The sequence below is a fragment of the Schistocerca piceifrons genome, chromosome X, assembly GCF_021461385.2.
Source record: "Schistocerca piceifrons isolate TAMUIC-IGC-003096 chromosome X, iqSchPice1.1, whole genome shotgun sequence".
In the NCBI taxonomy this organism is placed as follows: domain Eukaryota; kingdom Metazoa; phylum Arthropoda; class Insecta; order Orthoptera; family Acrididae; genus Schistocerca; species Schistocerca piceifrons.
The window spans coordinates 357666748-357682562 of NC_060149.1; the positions used below are offsets into that span (position 1 = coordinate 357666748).

Consider the following 15815-nt stretch of genomic DNA (forward strand, 5'->3'; position numbering starts at 1 on the left):
GTTTCATGGAAATAACATTGTTTCATGAAAGCACATTATAGATACATTCAAATGTTGTGCTTATTTGAAGTAGTGAGGATGAAATTAATTCTGTTGTAATACAACTATCCAGTTGATTTTCAAAGGGCAGGGACCTCATACAGAACACAAACAGCATGACGACTTCCAACTTCTGGCGACAAGTAGAGATCAGCAAAAGGGGATGAAACTACCAACAAAACTTTTACAAGTTATAGTTGAAATCAGTCGTTCTGTGTGTCGGAAAGGGCTGGAAAACTTGGTGCAGTAGCCGTCCTTTGCCAACATTAGCAATCTAACATTATTACAACAAATCAAAAAGTTTCCGATTGAAGGCTACTAACCATACATATCAGTGCTCATTTTGGGCCTTCTGTGATTTCCCAGCCAACACTAGCCGAATGCGAGGATGGTTCCTTGCAAAGGCCAAGCAGCTTTCTTCTCCTCCAGTAATACAAAATCTTCCCCTGCTCACTAACTACTTATTTGTTAATTTTTTTAATTACAAAAATCTTTTAATGCCTAGATCTCATTTACGTAAGGAAACTGAATGACATCTACCTACTTTCAATTGCAAGTAACAACCATCTTCACACCATGATCATATTAAATGCAGATTGAACACAAACTGGATGTACCAGTAATAATCATCATGCAGTGACATGAATTTGTAAAGAAAGCAATATGAATAAGAGATTTGGTGCTAACAGCAACAACAAAACTAAGGCTGCCTGTACACCATAATAGTATGAGACTCAGATTGAGCAAACTGATTATATCAGCACAAATCACATGAATTATTAACTTCCAATTGTATGATTTGCAAGTTCAGCAAAAAAACTTCATACAATTGCAAGCTAATGAATGATGTGATTTTCAATGGTACAAACAGTTTGTTCAACCCGAGTCCAATATGAGGCTCAGTTTTGTTATTACTGTTAGCACTAAATTTCTTATTCATGTTGTTTTCTATACAAACGCTTCACACTGCATTAATATTTTTACTGGTACATCCAGTTTGTGATCAACCAGCATTTAATATGATCATGATCTGAAGATGGTTGTTACTTACAACCAAAACTAGCTAGTCGTCATATTTTAATTTCATGCATGCATGTCCAGAAGAACATTGCATCAAACTTTACTGACACTGTCAAATACAGGCACTGTACTAATGTATTTCATGCCAAAGGCAAGCAAGGCAATTTGGAGAGAAACTAAATAAGCCTCTGCCCATCTGGGAATCACGTAACTGTGTGAGCACTGGGGGGTAGCAGGCACTGGGACATATGGAAGTGTATGTCAAGCCTGTTTAGATATCCAAAGCAGTTAAGGTGACTGCTTGCGTAATGCAGGTTAAGTCCAGGTCCAGCACAAATTTCCATTTGTTTCAAGTAAATTAAATAGCTGTGGTTGTACAATATTTGCAGTTTGTGAACACATTTCATGTGTGAGTACTGCTATAAATCATTAGCAGCATTTGTTCCTGCATGTATGTCTGTAGGAACATTGTATCAAACTTTACAGACACTGTCAAATACAGGCAATACCCAAATGTGTTCCTCAAAGAGATTATGCAAAAAATTGGATGTGGTTTGCTCACAAGTCTCTCAACATCTTAAAGCTACTATTACTGGAGGGACATTGTAGCATTGATACTGACCCAATGTATTCTTTCACAATGCCAAAAGATGTCTCCACATGATTTTTCCTACACCAACTATCAGAGGTGGACAATGTTGATCTGTTGTGGAAAGAAAACAGATTGACTTAGTGGTTCCTTGTACACAGTTCTCACTCTGTCAAAGAATCCTCACCATCAAACATCATTGGAGACGTATGCCATGGCATTAAGCTTCTCAAGTCTGCTTTTTTGCCTGCAGATTTCCCTCCATGTGAGACAGTGGATGGAGTTAAGATGGAGAAATGTTCCCTGGTTTCATTTTTTGGCCTGAATTCGTGAGCTTAGTGTCAATAGGCACTGCTGGTTTGGCAGCCTTAGCAATTACAACTGTAATGGTACCTTTACAGGAACTGTTTCTGGTGTAAATAGATGTACTAACATCTACACACAAAGCCTATGTTGCCTCCATGTAAGATAACAGTTGCACTATTCAAATCTGTTGAATCTTTTATTCTTCATGTAGACTGGGAATTCCTTACACCATATTGGATGTTTTCATGAACAGTAATGGAAGAAAGCAATGAAGTGCACAATGTGCCTGGATCATGACCATCCAGGTGATATTTACCACATGTTGGCTTCCTCTTTGATGCAAGTGGTGTGTACATATCTTTGACACTGAAAACAGAGCATTGGATTCAGGCTGTATGGACAAACTATTATTAGATGTGTGAACCGAACTTTTATGTTAATTAATTGGTTGTAATGTGTGTCCCATATCCATATTTTATGTATTGGGTTGGGTTGTTTGGGGGAAGAAACCAAACAGCGAGGTCATCGGTCTCATCGGATTAGGGAAGGACGGGGAAGGAAGTCAGCCGTGCCCTTTCAAAGGAACCATCCCGGCATTTGCCTGGAGCGATTTAGGGAAATCACGGAAAACCTAAATCAGGATGGCCGGACGCAGGATTGATTTTATGTATTCACGCAATGAGTGCGATTTAAAAGTCAGTATTAAGACAAATTTCCCCAAATTTGCTGTTTATTCACGTCATAATGTTATTCATCTGCCACTCATTATTTGCCACTTCCTTTAAGTTTTTGAGATCTAAATTTTTAATTTTTACCACTTTAACACAGTTGAGTGTGTGATGCATTTCAAAAACAATATGATATTCCTCAATCTTTTTAATCCCAGAAGTTTGGGTATTTGGCTATATTAGCAACATACCATAATGTAACTTTTAATTGATTATATATTTACAGCAATTCCTTCCATGCCCTTTTGTATATAAAAATGGGACATTATCTTGAATGAACACTCTTATGCTTCATCAAAAGTAATTATTTATTATACACTGGCATTGCTCTGATACAACTACTTAGTTTCAAAGACTTTTCAGGAGGACTGTCTGCTTGAGGCCTCCTTGTAAAGTGGTAGTTAGAGCCCTGCTCTGGTCCACACATGTTGAGAGCCTTTCCACTCTCACAAAAAACTAGTGTTATAAAAGTCAACTGAGACAGAGCCCCACGTACGTGAACAAGCCTAATACAACTGTGGTATGTTAGGTGCCACAGAGACTGCCCACTAATGACTTTCCCCATCTCTTAAGGTTGAAGCGTTAAATAATGTACAGAGATTCGTATCATGACTTGGACTGTTAAGACAATATCTCTATTGTTCATGAGACACAATATTTGATCATGGCACTTTGGAGTCACTGAAACATATCCAAAGATTATGGTAATAGCATCTGGTGGCACTAGCAGCTACCAGCTCAGGAACACTGAGTTTGTCAAACTTTAACTTGATCTCTGAAGACTGATCTCCATAAGGTGCTCATCATTTAGCACCACTTCAGAAAATGTGTAGCTTATGGAATGACATGGCAGGGTGGCCACCCTACTGGCTGATTTAATTTTCCTGATTGTTCCATGAGTTTTCCAGAGCATAATTATATTTTTCCCAAACAGTCTTTTAGGGTGGAAGCTGAATGGGCTTGCTGGTTTTGTGTGTTAATGCATAAATGAAAATATTTAACATATGCAAATTGACATTTCATTCTAGTACCAAATGGCAAAGTGAATTGCAATACACTGGATGAAGCACAACATATCAACAAGAAATATGCCAGATATGAAGAGCACACATTTTTAATTGATCCCTAAAATAAGATTAAATTAGCTATGTGACCACCAAAAATTTAGATAGAAACAGAAACTAACAACGTGTCATTTTAAGTTTAACTAATGACCTCCTACTTAACCTTCAACTGGGTGTGATTTTGAAACTCACACAAGTGCGCGTGTGCAGCACTGACTGCTGCCTCCAGAAAATCGGCTTTTCCGCTCATGTAGCGGCCCTGTTTTTGATGTAAGGTAGGTAAAACCATTAGAAACAAATCATGATACCAAACTGAATAATGCATTCTTTCAATGTAAACCAGAAATCGTTCCTCAATAAATTATAAAATATCAAACTCAAGTAACTAAATTGAAAATATATTTCATTATTGGTGGTAACATAATCTTTTGAAAGAAAGAACATACACCTTTTGAATACAGCCAATTTCACAAGACTACAAATCAAACCTATAAAAAAATATAACCAGAATTTGACAGCCAAAATAGTACATAGCTGCTTACACTGAGAACATTATCAGAATAAACAACGTTGAGCAAGAGTACAGTAACTGAACAGACCACTACCTGTCTGAACATAATTCGTAAGTTCATAAGGTTCCCTTTCGAAAACAGAGATAAATAGAAAGCATTAGAATACATGATTTTCAAACATATCACAATCTTTACAAATGCAATATGTCGTGAGTGTTTCTTACAAACAAATTGTTTTCAATCATTACATGTGATAATTGTATGATTGAACTTTTTTCCTCCACATAGAGGACATAGCCCCTTTCTTTTTGCAGCATCTGGGGCTGCAATTGGTTGGGGTAGCTCACAGTATTTTACAAGAAACAGTCGGATATCTTTTGGAGGTGTGCACATCTGAGCCCTTATTTTCATATGAGCCTCTAAAAGTTTGAGCGCTAATTCACTGAGAAAGTTGTGACGGCGTATTGTGGATTCGGGGTTATTATGGAGAAACAAGAGGCCATCTTGTTGCTGTGCAGTTGAGTAAGCATTTTATCGGCTTTATTGACACCTCACCTTGGTGGACTTATAATCAGTGTTGATAATTTCTTTAGCCATCATTTCATCAGTAACTTTGCAGTCATGCATAGTCAATAGGAGGAGTATACATTTCCTTCGCTTGGTCGGGATTGAAACAAGTGTTTTATAGTACTGAAACACATGAAGACACGAACCGATTTCCTGTGATTTTGAGATAAATTCAGGGGGGATCTCTCTCTTATTGGCTTTGTGGGCACCAATGACAGTCAATCCTTTCTCAAGAAGGATATCAGCTAATGGCACACAAGTGTAGTAGCTGTCCATCATAATGTTCCTGTTGGAATGTTGAATATCTTGAAAAAGTCTTTGAACTATATTGTGGGGTTTATTTGAAACATCCCTACGGCCTGGCCTCTGCTTTCCACAGTACATATCGAAATTTGATGTATAACATGTTTTACTGTCACATGTAGCATAATATTTCAGTCCATATTTGGCCGGTTTGCTAGGTACATATCGGACAAAACCACATCTACCTCTAAATGTGAACAGCATCTCGTTGATTGTTGTGAATTCACCACAACTGTAATTATTCCCACAGTTGGCCAAAAATCTGTCATACACTGCAGATGGCTGCGAGCCTGTCAGTCTTTTCTCTCTCCTCTCTTGTACACAGATAATCAAACCTCATTGATCGAAGCAATAACGGGAAGTTCTTGTAACTGCATGTCACCCTTGTGATCACCATACTTGTTCCATCACCTTTCTATTGCTCTCTGCAGTTCACGTGATTCCCATGCTTCATTCCAACTAGGAATAAGAACCCAAATTACCCATAATCTCATCCTGTGTAGGGTCCTTACAGTCCCGATTTCTGGAGTATTTTACTTTGTCCCTTTTGTTAGCAATAAAAGTTTTGGTACAGTCTACAATTGTATCAATAATGTCAAGGCCTATAAATTTGAGAAATGCATCAATGGGTTTCAGAGTATCCCTGAAAATCCGCTTTGCGCTGGGAAAAATCTTGATAATATTCTTCGTTGGTACTCTTGAAGCAGCTTTCACTGGGGGTTTGCTGCACAAAATAGTTTCTTTGTCTTTTCTGATGTAAAAAAAGAAATCCTCACCAGTATCATCAATCTCCATCTCATCTGCTTCCTCTTCAGAAACCTCTGAACTGCTGTCATGCTCATTTAATTCCACGACCTCCTCTTCATCCTCAATATCTGAGCTGTCTATGTCTTCTTCACTATTTTGTGTCCCTTCTTGAACCTGCGTATTCTTGTCAGCATCCAACTACTCAACAAGTTGCCTGAACTCCTCATCTGAAGTGCCACGTTTTGCCCTAGGTACAACATACGACAGTGAAGACTAATAGACATAGATAGGTAAATATAAATAGTAGGTGCAATCATCATAAGATAGGTAGGTAGTCTATATACATATCTGTATTACACTGCTGATATGAATGTAACAATATATGGATAGATGAAATAGGTAACCCATCATATCATAAAATATTGCATGAAAAACATTGATCTACATACATACATCTACTAAATGATTCATGGTAAAAATGTTATACAACAATAAAAAACAATGAGAGCCAAAGTCTCTCACAAAACAATAACCCCTCACCAACATTCGAAAAGCAAATTTATGTGCATGAATGGGCACACACAGCACGGAGTGCTACCATAGTGGAGTACTCGCATTCAGCCTTGGCTGTTGACTGCTAAAAGGAAGGAAAATGACATCTGGCGCATGGATTGTTTGACAGTGTAGCTGACTGCAGGTACGTATGTCCCTAGATGATTCAAACACCTTTACTACTACTTATCACATACACTTCAACGTGGCAGCACGGAGTGCTGCCATGCGCCCACCTGAGGGTTAAATAAAAAATACCAGCAAAATACAATTTAATGTAACTGTGGGACAAATACCTTCCTTCACATGCTGTCACCTTGTTGCAAGGCTCACATGTATAGAATTTTTTCATCTGCCACTCAACAAAACGTATCTTAGTGAGCTGTGTAATGTGAACTGTTTCTCACACTGACCACTCTTAGTGCATTTCAAACATTTTAGCATCTTTTACGTAAGATCTGTACGACATTACAGGAGCACACAATTTTTAAAGCTATGAACTAAAATTCTACAAATATGTGACAAATCCCTGATTTTTCCTGGATCTTTACAATTCCCTGATATTTTCTGGTTTCCATGTTGAGTGGCCACCCTGCATGGACAGGGAAACAAACACTAACCCCACCCACATAGATATGCATTATGTATAGACATCTGTCGTATGTTGACCCTTGTTATGCTGCATAGCTAGCATCCTTGTAGTATTATCAATTGGTATATACCGTACTTATTACTGAACCTGTATTCATCTCATCACTCAACCTTCCAAAGCTATACTCAACGTTCGTTATTTTGTATGTCGAGACTACGCTCTAAATACTAAAGCTGTTGCAGCTGTTGAGAGCTTGTACGTGTAACTGTTCACAAAATTAGAGCTTCAGCCCACTGTAATTAGTCCTTTATCAAACACACACAAATAATTTCACCCTCCAAATAGTATAGGTGTCGAGTCATCAACAGTCACATAAACAAGACTGAAAACTTTATGTGCCTGTTGAAAACTCAAGATCTCTACTATTCAGTGAGTTGTTACCTGTACTTCTAAATTATTTACATTCAGCCACAACTTTTTGTTGTATTCATCATGACCTTATGATGCCCAACATCACAAAAAGCAATGAAACGTCCGGCAACAGATATTTAATTGTTGAGCAAGATGGTTGGCCCACACGCTTAACAACTTTATGTAAACATAGGGCTCTAAAACACACGAGATGGGGAACACAAAATGAATCAAATAACATACATTTATTAAGTTTATGTAGAAAGTAATAATCAGTTTTGAGCATTGACAGATGCACAGCTCAGTATTCGAAAACGTCCAACATGCTGAGTAGCCTAACACTTTGAAGATAACTATATCATCTAAAAATGTTTAGCAGACCTGCTATTTTTGACAGTACTCTCTTCGGTCTCTCACTAATGACCTCACTAAACAGTTGATGTTGAAGAGTCTGGAGAATACTCCTAAGTAGTGGCTTGCTGCCCAGTGGAACTGTAGAACTGTGGGCACACAGACTTTAACTTTGTGCGAACTGTGCTGGAGTTAACTGCTATGTGAATTGCAACTGTGAAGAGAACTCCTGTGAACTGAATGAAAGTGGACATCATATCACTATTTATCCTGTGATTGGCAGAATAATCTAGCATTCATAAAGAGGAGAATAGTGCCACACATCAATGACCCCTGTGACAGCTAATAACACTATCTGCAGATGAATTTGACAGTCTTACAGCAGAAGCGGAAGTCAGTCCCTTATTGTGAGTAACATCTACACAGCAAAAGATTGGAAGTTGAGGTGGTACCATGACTGGAGTGCCTGGATGGTGGCGCCCTGCTGTGCAATATCACTGTGCAGCAGTGACTAATGAGCACACAGCACTTTCCATACCATATCAATTTTATCCTCTATCACTTACAATTGCTCCCTGTCTACAGATTGATTAGCATCTCTGGTCACACTACAGTATTGTACACTGATTTGTCATTAAATTAGTGGATAGAATTTTGCAGTGTATTCCACATTTCTGACATTACTCTATTTTCAGGATTGAAAAATGCCATCCATGCCTCACCTGTTGTCACAATCTATGAAAAGAAAATCCCATTCATGTTATCACATGTCAGCATAGCCTAGCAAGATACTACGTGCACGGTGATGTGGTTGTTTGTCAGCATTCGTGGCACCCATCTGGAGGAGACTTTTTGCGTTTTCTGGCCTAGATGCAAAATTGTATTACACAGCTCACAGAAATGTCAACTTTGGAGATGATGTGTTCCACTCTCCTCCAGCTATCCTCCAAAACAACTTTCTCCACTTGCTCAATCATGTCATCAGACCAGATGGTGTGAGGCCAAGATGTCTCTTTTTTGTTTCCACATGATGTTCCGCCTTCTCTGAACTGTTGCACTCACGAATACACATTAGGCACATCCATGACACCACCAAGACATGTCTCACTCAACTGGCAATGAATTTGGTTCGTATCACACCATGCAAATAGAGAGAAAGAATTAGTGCATACTGTTCTTGTAACATTCTACAGTGCTGCTATCTCTGTCGCACATTCACAAGTGCATGCGTATTTTAAAGTGAGCCCTATGTTTCTATCTGTTTCCAATCCTGGATGGGGGGAGGAGATCAGAGGTGTTATAACTTTAATGTACCTCATAGTATGCCAATTTGTTTCAATCCTGCCAGATGAGTACAATGTGTGTAACAAAAGGCTGCATTTTTGATTAATCCTGAGCTTTTCTCCAGAAATGAAGAATGTTTTAGATTTTGAATGACATTATTGTGTTATGCCACACAACTTTTCTCCATATCGCTTGAGTTGTTGTAGAACTGCCAAATCTATCACTCCAGTTCCTCAAATTAAAATAGCTAATATGGAAATCTATGTGACTAATGTTTGTCAAAAAGAATCTAGAACATTTATCATAGAATTTATAGTGGGACTGTCATGACTCATGAGGTATATGTCAACAATGGAATACTTACAGGTTGGTATAGATACTTTACCTAAAAATTTTAATGGTGTTATAGAATCTCAAATAAAACTCTGGTATCAACTTTAATTGTATAACAATATATTTACTGAGTTTCACAGCGGTGTCAGGCACAAAACAATATCAACAAGTTTCAGCAATTATAAAAAGAAAAAATATTTAAAAGTCCAAACAACAACAAAAATTAGACTAAAAATTTCGTGTCAATGGATGTACAGGAAAATATCCTTTATTTTCAAAAATTTTTTCTGCAACCTTGGAATAATTAGAGTCATTTGTTGCTACTGGCCCAAGTTCAATTTCTTTGACAGCAGATTTGACTCTCAACAGCGCATCCTTGCAGAATGTTCCTGCAATCAGCACCTAAAAATAAACCAAGATCTACATAATTTATTGGACCTGCATCCATTTACCTCTAACCACTTTTCTTAAATAATGTATCTGTCTGAAATTTTATTTAAAAATCAACAATACTGTATTCTTGCAAATAGTTGGTGATTATAATTAAAGTTCCAGTTTCAATGCACTGCAAGTAAAGAGCTGCTGCTCATAATGTCAAATTTGAATGGAATATTACCAAAGAAGGGGGAAACAAAAATTTTCCTAATACATGGCACTGTGAGTGTCATAATGTAAATGGGTTCAGCTACAAATGACAGATGACTGACAATAAGACAGCTGGGGTCGAACTGCACATTAAACCAACTGTACTGTGCATGACAGCACAAGTTTTGGATTCAACAGTTGTGGCATTGTTTGTTAAGTATGCCCATCCACCATGGCAAGCTCATACTACAGCAGATGGGAAAAATCAGTTTTTAATTGTCCTTAGGCCTACATAAAAATCTACAGTAAAATTGGTTTTTAATTGTTGTGTGACTGGCGCAAGATATGTTCAATATGCTGCCCACTGCTTTCTGCCGCAAGTTGAAATCGAGGAACAGCATGTTCCACAATAGATTGAAGTGTATCAGGAATCAAATACATAATATCTTGTGCAATGCATGCCTTCAATTCAGCTACATTTGCAATCGGAGCACTGAACATGGCATCTTTCAAATAACCCACAGACAGAAGTCTGGATTAAGATCAGGTGATATAGATGGCCAGTCTGTAGTGAAATGATGGCTGATAATTTATGCATTTCTGAAATGCCTCTGCAGCATCTGCTTCACTGGCTATGCAATGTGGAGAGGAGTGCCATCTTGTGTAAAAATGATCAAACCCACACATCCATACTGTTGAAGGGTTGTAATAATATTAGTGTACAAAAGACTCTCATAGCATTTACCAATGGTGACAAATGACGCTACAGATCGCAGAACCCGCAGGACCTATGTCTTCAAAAGAATACGGCCCTGTGATAAATGATGCCATCAACCTGCACCAAACATTTACCTTTGCAGAATGAAGTGTTACCAGTTGATGTGCCAGGGATTTTCCATTGCCAATACTCTGCAATTCTGTTAATTAACACATCCTTAGAGATAAAAATTCTGTCCACAGAATTTTCCATGGCCATCTATTGTCCACTTCCATGCGAGCAAGAAATTCTGTAGCAAATGCTTGACTTACTGGCACGTCAGCACGAAGCAATTCCTGAACATGGGTAACTTTGTATGGATAGCAATGCTGGATGTTTTGTAAAATTTTATGCACCGTGCTCACAGGCATGTCTGAAGTTCGGGCAATTCCCCATGCAATGCATGCTTGTACACCACCTCTCAACCCTTCCGGCAATCCTGTGACGACTTTTACTGAAGTCAGATCAATTTTTCCTCCCTCTGCCACACTGCACTTCAAAAGCACCTGTCTATTCAAATTTCAAAATCATTTTCTCCAGACCCTTGGAAGACATTGGGCCAATGCTCGTTTTCATATTAGAGTGTCTGGAACTTCTGCAGAGCTACTGGCACGCAGCCACCATTCTTGTAAAACAGCTTTACCAGCTGCACATGTTCCTGTATTGAGTCAGTCATGCCAAGCATCTCAGGGGCAAACTGAGGAACACTTGTGTAACCTGCATCTTTTATTTTGCATATTCTGTAGCTTACAGCACAATCCAATGGTAAAATTTTTGTTATATTTTTTTTCTTTCCATAACATTTCCCACTTCATCAATAATATTCCATTCAAATTTGACATCATTCTAAGAACTGGTTTTTCTTTCTTTTTTCCTTTTTAAGCATTTTGAAACTCAAACTTTAATTATATTATTTACGCAAAAAAATTGCATGATAAACATTGACTTTGAGGTGCATTCTATGAATGTAAGTACATGCAAATGCTGTATAGACGCTTTACTGTTATGAAGAATATTTAAAAAGAACGGAACCAGAACACAGATATACTACCAACAATGAAAGGCATTACTAGGCCTACAGTAGCAAGTGCTGAAGAGTTGCAGATAGTAAACAGTTTGAGAACAGTATGCAGTAAAATACACTGGCATTTCTGTAACACAAATAAGAATTTTATAAGAACAGCGTATATTCCAACCTTACCTCACTTTCTGCATGCTGCAGACCAATACAATAAGAGCGTGACGCCCTCCCCAGTACAGCTGTCATGGCAAATATATCAATAACAATATCGGCTATTCTACGGAGTTCCATTTGATGATCAACTATCTTCTGACCATGCCGGGACAAAACAACTTCAACAGCATATGGCAACCGAAGAACACAGTACTCCAACATCTGTGCTGGCACCTAAAATAAACAATTAAATCATATGGTTTGAAGATTTTCTGCAATTAGAAGATATGCTATTTAGATTAAACTGTTTTTCTGTGTAGCTTTCATAGAACTATAATAAAGAGTTGTTACACAAAACTGGAGCTAACTGTCTTCCCAATAATGAGAATGAATATGTACACCTTTATTAGAAAATCTGTTATTCTGTCAAAAATTTCCATGGTGGGACCACGTTGACATTGTGAGACTGTGGCTGCGTGAAAATACACCCACATTAATAGTAGCTGGCTGCTGTTTTCACTTTACTAGAAGAAGCTGTAGAATTGCAAATTACTTGACGATTCCCTGAAGCTGTATTTTGACTTCCACCCATACACACACTAAATATGTAAAGAGACCAATGTCCACAAACCAGTCCCATTTGCACAGAGTCCTTTGAAGTAGTTCTCATGTTGCATTCTTGATGAATGTAGTAACATGCCTTCTCAATTCCAGCAGTGTTACTGAGAATGGATGGATATAAACTTTCTCCTTGACAAAACCTTAGAAATAGGAATATTTAAATATCAGGCAATTGGTGTGGCCATATTGAGCAAGTGATGGTTGTGACTTATGTATGACCAATCCATTAATAGGGCACGTGTCACAAACATTCATATGCTAATACAATGAGGTCCTGTCTTGTTATAAATTGGACTTCTGTTCCTCTTTCACAACTCAGAGAAATGTCCTATGACCATCCTCTACACAAAGAACAATGTGAGATGACACAAAGAGAAATATGTCACACAGTTATTCTTAATGATGCACCCTGGCACACACATCTACTTCAACAATGCCCATAAAATTCTCACAATATGCCTTCCATGTTGTGGGATAATTAGGCCATGAGGGATTATTATAACACTACAATGCTTTTTTTGGAGAATTATATTTGTAGTGAAAAATTTATGAAAAATATAATGCATCATGAGAAAGTGATAAAAGAATGTCAAATTAGACACTAGTTTCATGTAATTCACAAAGAACAAAGCTGATTGCTGGAGTTGGTACTGTAAAATCACACACTGGATTTTCAGGTTCCTGCACCATGTTCATAGCAATACAAACCTTTATTCAGAAATTCACACTAAAAATAATTGTTTTGCTACCGCATTTTTATTACAGGCTACACTTGGCTTATAAAACAAAACATAAGATAATGAGCACATTTGTTTCACTACTTCTGATAGCACATGTACCTGCAGGGAAGGATGAAGATAACCCTCCAAACCCAAGATCAATTTTGGATCATCCATTTGCTGACGTCTTCTTTCCCATAATTTTGACAAAATAAAACCAGGATTCATTGCTGGGTTTCTAATTTTCCTTACAGTTTCACTTAACTGGATGCCTGCATGCTGAAGTCCTATGAAGAAAACAAACTTTCAGGTGTGCAAATTAACTTTATAAGCATACTAAACATTATTTAAAATATTAGATATACGGAATGTAACAAAAAGCTATGGCGAAACTTTCAGGAAACATTCCTCACATACAGAGGAACACATTATTTCCATGTTAGAAGCCGGTTTTGTACTTCTCTTCATAATCTTATTAATAATGGGAAACACACAGAAATAGAACGTACTAGCATAACATGAAACATTTTCTCACACAAAATCTTTCAATACCATCTTAGTTACATTTGGTTAGAATGTGCAGTACATTTTAATTCTTGTGTTCAGTGACAGTGCTTGTTTTCCATTGGAACGAAGGTAATATTGAGATGCGACAGACTTCATTGCCCTACAAGTATCAAGCATGTAGCATCAACTGTTTAGTGTTCATAATGGATTGTGCAAGCATGTAGCATCAACCGTAGTTTTCACCACGGACTTGGTTTCCAGTACAATGCAATGGAAATGTACTGAAATGCAGAGTTGACAGATGCCCATCTTTGTAGATTTTAGCAGATGGTGATGGTCATAGTGCTCAATGTTTTTATTTGGAGGGCTTTCCAGAACAACAGTGCCTCAACAGGGGGGCACTGGAAGCAAACAATCATTGTCTTCGGGAACACGGGGCATTTAAGCCTACTACTTGTGACTGGGGCAGGCCTAGAAGGACGAGGACACCTCAATTGGAGGAAGAAGTACTACTTGCAGTTGGTGACAACCTTAAATGTCAGAGGAAGGCAATTAGCTGCAACAGGTAATGTTGACCACATGACTGACTGGACAGTGCTACATGATAACCTGCTGTGTATGTACCATGTACAGCATGTGCAGGTAATATCAGTGGCTCATTTTCCTGCAAGGGTACACTTTGTGCGAAAGGTTCATCTGACAGTGTCTTCATCACTAGGGCAAATGTGATATTCACAGACAAGGCCTTGTTTCAAAGTAGACTGTTAATGTGTGCAGAATGTTTCCTTTTTAAGTTGAGCATAACTTTTTTTTATACCTCTACAATGAGAATTCTGTGTATACAAAGAACTAAACAGATTTCTCATATTTTACTTGCAGATATAAACGCTGCATATGATATATTATGGAAGTTCAATGACTGAGGATATTAGTTTCATTATAAACAGACACTAAATGATTGTTATATTTTGTACACAAGGAAAACTTCTCACACTCATATCACTATTCATGGGCAATAACTGTTAAGGTAGACTTCTTTATTTCATGTTCTGTGTATGAAATAATAAAATTTTCACTTGTGATCTTCTGTTAGTAGATAAACGGAATGTGCTAACACTTACTGAAAATGTCGCTGATGACTTGAGTTGTCATGCTAATCCATATGACTTTTCCACCAACACTATCTAAATATGAGGGAGACGGGGACTATTTAAAGTGTACCGGTACATTAACTTGGAAACTACCAGCATTTGCTGAAACTCACATTGTACTGTTTGTCTTTTAAGAACCTCAATGAGAACATAAAACAATTTGCTATACTACTTTATGAAGCTTCTGCAAGTTTCTGTAAAACATGACAGCAAAGCATATTACACCACTGTAGTGAACATCAAAGCAAGGCTATTGATATAAACCAGACTGGTATTATTATTATTATTATTAACAGATAACATGAAATATCAAAAGGGATATGTTTACATCTCTCTCTTATAAGAATAATCACAAATTAGGTAAATAATTTTAGCTTCTAGAAATTAACAAGCAAAAACTGAAGGTTAAACATCAAAGAAATAAAGACAAATGTAACTAAAAAGATTCAAAGAAAATACATGTTATTTTAAAGCAAACTGTGAAAGAGGTAAGAAGAGAAGGCATAAATCAAGGCAACATGGATGGCCGAGGTCAACTGAGTACTACACTCTCTTCCTCCTATTTTTTTAAATTAGTGCTATTACTTTTAATGTAGGTAATTATTTACATTATCTTGCTATTAAGATCTGATTTTCTTTGGGCTTTTTCTTTTATAATTTTTAATTACTTTATATATATATACATGATAAATACTTTATTATTGTTTTCATGTATAACTCTATGCCATGTACCTGGAGGGGATTGTCATTTCCATATATCCCATTAAATGTGGATGCCAGAGACTGGCACAAACAGATAAAGCTCAAGGTAGACACCAGTTTGCAGTGATAAGATATTGAGTACAGTGGCCAAATACTACATATCAGATAGGAAATGGAACAGCCTAGTAATAAATTATGAAT

The 15815-nt window shown here is 37.4% G+C and overlaps 1 protein-coding gene across 1 annotated transcript in view; it reads right to left on the bottom strand.

Moving 5' to 3' along the window:
• Window positions 1-9531: 9531 nt before the first annotated feature.
• The window catches only part of LOC124721440 (complex I assembly factor ACAD9, mitochondrial-like), a 103809-nt gene continuing 97525 nt past the window's right edge, over window positions 9532-15815 (bottom strand). Inside the window, exons 8-10 of the mRNA XM_047246418.1 lie at window positions 13375-13541; window positions 11942-12148; window positions 9532-9800 (exon numbers count right to left, since the gene is read on the bottom strand). Coding sequence (XP_047102374.1) covers window positions 9627-9800; window positions 11942-12148; window positions 13375-13541 — 548 coding nt within the window. The 3' untranslated portion in view covers window positions 9532-9626. The remainder of the gene's footprint in view (window positions 9801-11941; window positions 12149-13374; window positions 13542-15815) is intronic.